The sequence below is a fragment of the Nicotiana tabacum genome, chromosome 17 (assembly GCF_000715075.1).
Source record: "Nicotiana tabacum cultivar K326 chromosome 17, ASM71507v2, whole genome shotgun sequence".
NCBI classification, from domain to species: Eukaryota; Viridiplantae; Streptophyta; class Magnoliopsida; order Solanales; family Solanaceae; genus Nicotiana; species Nicotiana tabacum.
In genome coordinates, this window is record NC_134096.1 from 96,464,384 (window position 1) to 96,472,612 (window position 8,229).

The following is an 8,229-nucleotide window of genomic DNA, read 5'->3' on the forward strand; positions in this document are numbered from 1 at the left end:
TTCCGCTTGAAAAAGTAAACAGACAATCATGTGTCTGAATAGTAAATGATAATGCTTATGTAATACAGACCAGACAGCTATATACCCAACCCTACACCTAAATTAATGAAAAGCCTGAACGACCCTTCAACCCATACTTTTAGGTTGTTGAATCTCAATCAACCTAATAATTTATCGTTAGAACGACTTTATCAAGCCGAAAACAAAGAATTTTTTTCCTTTCAAGTTTCAGCAAAATAAAGATTACTGCATTAATCAGAGATCCAGAACGAAACCAAACTACCCACTTAGGGCCACAGGAGGTAATGACACGACACTAATCTTTCATCACCTTTTAATAATCAATTATTGTCATTCGACTGCTTCCCTTAAAAGGAAAGTCATACTTATAGGCGATAAGTCACACCTAAATAAAGTTAGATTATCCCCTTAACAATCATTAAACTTTGTTAATGGATAGCGTTATCTTTTAATTTTTATAAAGAAAGCCAACCAAACCACACTTTACCCATAACCCCAAATTGCTTAGAAAGTTAACTTCGATATCATCATACATGGAGATTACTTCATGAAACCATCCTATTAAATTCCTACCACAAAAGTTTATTACATTTAAGTCATCAAGTGGTTAAATGAGGAATTTTTCACTTTTTTCGATGACCCTAAATTTTTTCTGCTTTTGAAAAAGAAAACTAATCGAGATATCCTATCTTTGTCAGGATTAACATGTCATGGTGACCTAACACAAAATAGACATCACACAATTCAATAGAAAAGAAAAGGTTTTAAAAATATCTAAAGAAGAATGCTGCGGCTTTAGAAAGGATAAATAAAACATTAAAAATGATCAAACACTAATCACGTACTTATAAGTATTGTTACTTTAACAAAAAGAACAAATTAGAATATTATGTAAAGCTAGCTACTGCTAGCGCATTAAAATAATATTCGTAACCGCCCCATTGCATGTATGCCACTTTGTGCTTCTTTATCTCAGACAAGAATCAAAATAAATACTCCCCCTCCCCCTAAACCTCACCCCCCACCTCGATCCAGTCACACCATTCCAGCTTTCTTCTCTGTTTAATTTTCCATGGCTATAGGTGTTAAATACGTGCAAAAGTGTAAGAATTTGAAGCAAACTATTAAACCAAGAAAAAATGACTTGAAATTGTGAAGCCCAATTAGTAAAGGTAAAACACTTATGTCAATCAACAGAGACATAATTAGTGTAGTTTACAGTGGCACGAACGAAAAGGAAATAAAAAAATTAAATTGCTAATTGGAACAATATCTCTCCATCGTTATCATCATCAAGTTCTTAACGCTAAATTTTACGAACAGGAAAAAAAAACTAATAGAAGTAACATAAACTAACAGTAGAGCCTGAAATTTCTTTTTTTCTCATTCTAGAACTAATACTTAAGATAGGCCTTATTTTATCCACCAATTAATTCGAAGATTAAGATGAAGAAGACGACCCATTAGTGGTAACACCATGAGCACTAACACTATCGTTGTTATGAAGTTGGTGGCTGTGGTCTTTGTCATTATCTTTGCTGCTTTCGTGGTGAAGATGGAATTCAGAAGCAATAGTGTCAGTGTTATTTCTACTAATTAAACCAAAACCGTTACCATTATTACCATTGAGGAGGTTGGTGGTAGCGACGGTGTTAACAGCGGCAGCGGCGGTGGCTTGATCTTTCTTGCACTTATTATTGTGCATCCATACCTTAAGAACCCCTTTTTCAACTCCGATTTTGCTGCAGAAGTCGTTAATCAGCTCTTCATCTCGCTTCTGTATTTTCCACTCAACTTTCTCTGCGAATTCCAGCATTCTCTCCTTCTGATCTTGCGTGAATTTAGTTCTGAATCGCTTTCTTCCACTCCCATTAGGGTTTGTTAAATTAGCAGATGACATCGGGTTTGAAGATGGAGAAATTAGCTGATTATTCTCAGCAGGTGGGCTAGACAAGCCAGCACTAAGTGCAAGGAGCATGTGGGGTGCAGAGGCGGGGTAATAAGCAGAGGAGATCGGAGGTGGAGATGGGGAATTAGGACTACTGTGGCCTCCACTTGCACCATGATGCGGCGGCGGTGGTGGAGGAGGGTGGTGGCGATGGTGAGGTTGGTACTCTAACGCCGGAATAGTGTTCTGATTCGGGAGTACTGGCTCTTCCGGCTCGCGGCGGTGAAAATTACGGTGACAGCCACAAGCAGCGCATTTTAGCGAAGTAGGGTCCACCGGATTAGCAGTGGGAGAGGGCATAAATTCCCCACAACCGTCAACGGCGTGACCACCTAAGCTGGCAGCGTGATTTTTCAAACATTCCTTGTAAGTGACCACCACCGCGTGGTGGTGGTGGTGGTGGTTGTTTTTGTTAAAGCCATGGTGGTGGGGAAGATGAAGAGAATTGTGGCGTTTGAGGACACCGTTGCTAAAAGAAATGGGCTTAGCGGGTTGGATCCGAATAGGGGTTTCGGGTTCAGCTTCGGTTGTTTTGACAGTAGTGGCTATGGCAGTGGTTGTGTTGCTGCTTATGTCCATTTCTCAAACATCTAGTTAGCTTTAGTGCTTTTGCATTTTTCTTGAGATTTAAGAGTTGATTGTTGTTAGACTTTGGTCTAACATTTCATGCAAAAAGGAAGAAGATAGTAGTAGAGCTTTTTGTAGAGAAAATTAAGAGAAAGAGATGAAAAAGGGAAGGGAAGTTTTGTGTTTTGTATTTTTGGTTATGGGTTGATGAAGATGATGATGACTGTAGACAATGTAAGAATCTATAGGTTTGTGGTCGTCCTTGTTAACCACTTGTGTATTTTTTGACCTTGGTTCTAATCTAATCTATGGTTAACCTGCAGCTGCTGCTATTGACCCCACCCCCACTTGCTGGTTAAGACGTTATGTCATGTGTGTAATAAATACCACTTCCCCTTAATATGCCTTTGTCTCCTTTAAATCTGGGAAACTACTTGACCAATCTTCTTTCTTAAGCTGAAATGAAGTGAAATGATTGTTATTTTTCCTTTTTTTTTAACTGTTAAACAAAATAATTTGTGACAAATACCTTTAAAGGAATTATTCATTACTATAATATATTAGTAGTTGCTTTTGTGTATTTATTTTTATATACTCAAACTTAATATTTGAAAAATATCATCGAATTTATGTTTGGTTTGGTTCTGAAATATTAGTGTAATCTACCTAATTAAGATAAATGAGAAGTTATAAACAAATTGAGACAGGAAATATACTGAATGCATTACCTCACTGTTTAATCATACAAGCTTGGACCTTCCATAGACTTTGATACAGAAAACCTACAACTAGCTATCAGTATTGTTTTGACTAAGCTGATACTAGTACTCATTTCCTTTCATTTCCTCTGCTCTTTCTATTTTTTTTTTTGGGAAAATAATGCTAACACAATCAAATATTTACACTATATTTTTTATTCGTAGTTATATTTTTAACAAATTTACCATTCGTATTTATATTGTAGAACGTCCGTTTAGTGAAAGGAGGTCTTGAGTTCGACCCTCAACAAGAACATTTTTTTTCTTTTGTATTTATGTATTTCATCTTAGTTGTATTCGTTGCGCGAACAAATACAATCGATACATGTTTGTATTCTTTGTATACACCCCTGTATACAGTCGATACAAGTTGTATTCTTTGTATGCACCCTTGTATTCCGCCTTAGTTACAATTGATACATATTGTATTAATTATACGAATGAATATAATTGTGCGAACGAATACAGTTGATACATGTTGTATTTGTTGCACGAACGAATAAAATTTACCACAGATTGTATTCGTCGCGCGTTTGAATACACGTTAGTAACAACTAAATAGTAGTTACGAATGGTAATTAGGCAAACTATAATTACTAGACTCTAAACAATAGTTGTTTAGGAAGGGTGTGTTTGGTATGACGGAAAATATTTTTTCATTTTTTACTATTTGGTTGCACAAAATAATTTAAAAAATATTTTTCTATATATCACATTTTCCTGAAATTGGAGTAAAATAATTTTCCTAGAAAAAGTTAGGAAAATATTTTCTAAAAACTCCATCTACCCTCAAATCTCACCCCAACCCCCTCCCCCTTCTCTCCCCACCCCATCTCTCCCACCCCCTCTCTCCAAAAAGTTTTTTCTTTTTCGAGAATTTATTTCTTTTTATTTTCCGTCACCACCCACCCTGCTAACCCCTCACCTCCCGATGCCCTCCTTATATTTTCAATCCGATTTCTTTTTAAACTTTTTTTTTATATTTTCAATTTTCAGTAAATTTTTTTCTACAGCACCCCCATAGACCCCCTCTCCTCCCCCTGCACGCACGCACGCACGCAAAAAATATATTATATTTTTATATTTTCAATTCTGGTTTTTTCATTTTTCAGTTTACAGGTTCGAAATTTTACGAGTTCCAAAGTTATGAGTTTAGTGGTTTATGTGTTCGGAAGTTTGCGGGTTTAGAGATTATAGAGTTTACGAATTCGATAGTTTAGCGGCTCGGAAGTTTATGCAATTTGTGGGTTCGGAAGGTTATTAGTTCGAAAGTTTATGGATTCATGTTTATTGTATTTAAATTATTTATGAATATTCTTGAAAAATTATTTTTCTTAATTTGCGAATCAAACACCACAAATGCATAAAATTATTACTTGTTTTCCAAAAAAATATTTTTTTGAAAAACATTTTCAGTTCTACCAAACACACCCGAAAATTCCTCTTTTTCCCATCTTTTTGTGTGTAACTTCCATTGAGGAAAGGGAGTAGGCAGTAAACCAAATAATTTACCTTAAGATTGATAGTTAGAACAAAGTCTGAAATGTCATTAATGATCTGATAGCATTGGACCCCTGAAAGGTGGTACATTCCATCAATTAATCTTTTCAATAGGTGGCAATGTCCTTAAGAATTGACCAAATTAATGGTGCCACTTTATCCCGGGATTATAATCCGGGACTAAATTATCCGGATAAAATAATTCTAAATTTGATAAGATAAGATGGGATATTCCGAATTAAATCTGAGACTAAATTTATATCGTGTTTAGTTGGCGGTATAAATTTATCCTGCAATAAATTTATACCGCCAACCAAACACGATATAAATTTAATTCAGATCTTATCCCTCGTACCAAACGATCCTAATTGATTTAGATCATCAGAGATTATTAGCCTGTTTGACCAAGCTTCTCAAAAGTCCAAAAGTATTTTTCTTCTTTCTCAAAAGCACTTTTTTTCCCTAACTTGAGGTGTTTCGTCAAGTTTTTTGGGGAAAAACTAGTGCTTTTGGGAAGAAACAGAAGCATTTTATGAGAAGTAGAAAAAAGTAGCTTCTTTCAAAAGTAGAAGCAGAAGCAGTTTTGACTTTTCTTCTTACAAAAAATATCCTTAACAAAATATAATATATACCAAAATAACTGTTAAACCTAATACTTAGAATATTAATGTATAAATATTTATTATTATTTTTAGGATAACTAATATATAGTGATTTTAGGAGTGAATGCTTTTATATTTGTTGAATATTTTTTAATACATTTAACTTATATTAAAAGAATTAAGTACTTTTAAATTTTATTTTCTTATTTTACTTAAATAAAATAAAAAGATTTAATTATTGCCTGTAATAATAAATTTTTAAGATTATTTATTCACTTATAGTATTAACTATTAAGTAAATCTATTCATGTCCTTATTCGTAATTTGATACTTAAAAGTATTTTCTGAAAAGCTTAGCCAAATACAAATTATTGCTCAAAAATGCTTTTCAAAGTGATTAGGCAAACACCAAATATTTATCTCCAAAAATACTTTTTTCAAAAGCACTTCTCGCAATTTATCCGGCTCGACCAAACAGGCTATATGTGGACCATGTCCGCGTTGGATAATCAGCTAGTCCTAATCTAGATTGTGACTAATAGGAGATTATGTTTGAAAAGATGGAAATATTTTCTTGCGACTTAAGTACTATAGTATATATTGATTATCATCGAAATGACTAAAGCAGGGGTTGCAGGTCTGATGCATTTACTGAACCCACCCTTAATTTGTCAAAGTTGCCAGTTGGAGAAGCAGAGCATGACATGAAGATAGCGTCTTCCATCTCCAAACATCACCACCAAAGGACATAGCTAGCATTTCCACATAAATTTGGCTAAATTCTTTTTTTTAAAAACTAAAGTTGTATTGTAAAATTGTACTTGGACATATATTAAAAGTTAAAATTTTTTGAAGGAAACAAAATATTTACACCCAAAAACTAGCCCTAATCAGTTTTGAAACTTGAAATTTTTTCTTCATTTTTTTTTTCAAGAACTAATCAAATTTTATGAATAAATAATATTTTTTTGTTGAGAAAAAGTAAAAAAAAAAATCTACGTTATTACTGGAAGCAAGACGTTAATTAGCATCGTAAGTTTGCCATATCATCGCATTAAAAACATTCTTGTCATCTAGACATGTTATATGGTGAAATGGTATAAAAAATTTATCTCAGTTTGAACTCATAAAATTAGATCTTCCTAAGTAAATAAAAAATGTTAATGGGCCCTTAAACTTTACTATAGTGAAGTTTTAGGTGGACTCTAATTAATGGAACACAATAGTTTAACGTTAAAAGGAAAAAATTGCATTTTTGTCAAGGGGATTGAATAGTGAAAGCAAGACGTTTGTTCGAGAAAGAAACAATATTTTAAATCATACGACATCGTTTGTTTGAAATGTGGGGAGGAGAAGAGTGCATGCCAAGCTTACGTAACAGAAACGTACGTGCCTCAACCTTAGCCTTTTTGCTTTTGGTGTTTAGTGCATGTAACACGAGTACTTACCTATCTAATATAACAATTAATTCCTCTAAAGCATGCTCAAATCCCAGCCACGTGTACTTAACTTTGCTTTGCGGCGACACGTGGACGTACTTGTTTACCCTAAAAACCTGCCACGTACAAAATTACATCTTTCACTCAAAAGCACAAGTATGATTACGTAGAAGTTTTAAAATTAATTGTCAGCTTGTCACTTCTTTTAGGGCTTAACAACCAAATATAGGGAAGAGAATATTAAATCCAAAAGAGAGGTACGGTGGAGGTGGAGTAGCATACATTTTTCTGTACGTAATATATTTTTGTTATTTAAAATTTGCTCGGTATCTGATCCCAAATGTTGAAACAGTTGATGTGCACTGAATACGGTGTTAAATTAAGTTTATTTTAGAGCTTTTTCTGGTGAGATTGACATAAGCAATTTTTTTGTTTCAATATTATTATTATTGAATTCTACACAACTGATGTGAAACTTTTTCTTTGAACGTGGAAAATATTTGAAACTCTTCGTTCAATTTGATTTTAATTATCTAAATTTGAATTTTGATATGGATTTTTGTTTTAAACATTATAGATTTCATTTAATGAAATGAATCTTGTAAAGTTTGAGATCATTGATGATTGTTGAGCCGCGGACTCTTTACTCTTACCGTGAAATTTATTAAAATTTTGAATACGGAAAAGGGCCAAAACTGCCCTTGAAGTATTAAAATTGGTACAAAAATGTCATCCGTCTACCTATTTGAATAAAAATGTCCTTATTATTATTTTTTTGGCTCAACATTGCCCTTATTACTAACAGAAAATTCTGAAAAAAAAAATATTTAATTAATATCCACGTGCCACCGTTCCATTGGCCTAACTTAAACTTCAACTAAAATATAACTAAACTCACCCTTAACCCGTCCGAATATTGACCCGCTCCAATTTTAAAACCCCTCTCTCTCTCTCTCTCTCTCTCTCTGCCTTATTGCTACTTGGGCGGAATTCACCGGCGGATCCGCCGGAAATAGTAGCGTACACAGTAGCCTCTCTCATTTGCAAATTATGAGTAGAAAATCCTTTTTTTACTAGATTTAACATAATAATCTAATCGAGAAAATTGAATCCATGATAACAATCAAAATAAGAAAAAAAATACTGAAGAAATGATCTAAAAAAATTGTTAATTATTATTAGTACATCATATGAACCCAGTGTGTATGAAATGTGACAATTGCACAATACCCGTTACACGGAGTAGAAAAACTTACATATTAATTGAATAAATAATGAAATAAATAAAAAAATAGAAATACACATCACATAAATAATAAAAAAATTGAAAAATAAATCCTCAAATTTTCACGGAGGAATAACAAAAAATAGTGAAGAAACCCTCCCACAAATTT

At 33.5% G+C, this 8,229-nt stretch overlaps 1 protein-coding gene across 1 annotated transcript; it reads right to left on the reverse strand.

Annotated features, from left to right (window-relative positions):
• Positions 1–1,165: 1,165 nt before the first annotated feature.
• LOC107804337 (zinc-finger homeodomain protein 8) lies at positions 1,166–2,850 on the reverse strand. Its single transcript, XM_016628215.2, has one exon. The coding sequence runs from the start codon at positions 2,546–2,548 to the stop codon at positions 1,463–1,465; it is 1,086 nt and encodes a 361-aa protein (XP_016483701.1). The 5' UTR covers positions 2,549–2,850; the 3' UTR covers positions 1,166–1,462.
• Between the last annotated feature and the right edge of the window lie 5,379 nt (positions 2,851–8,229).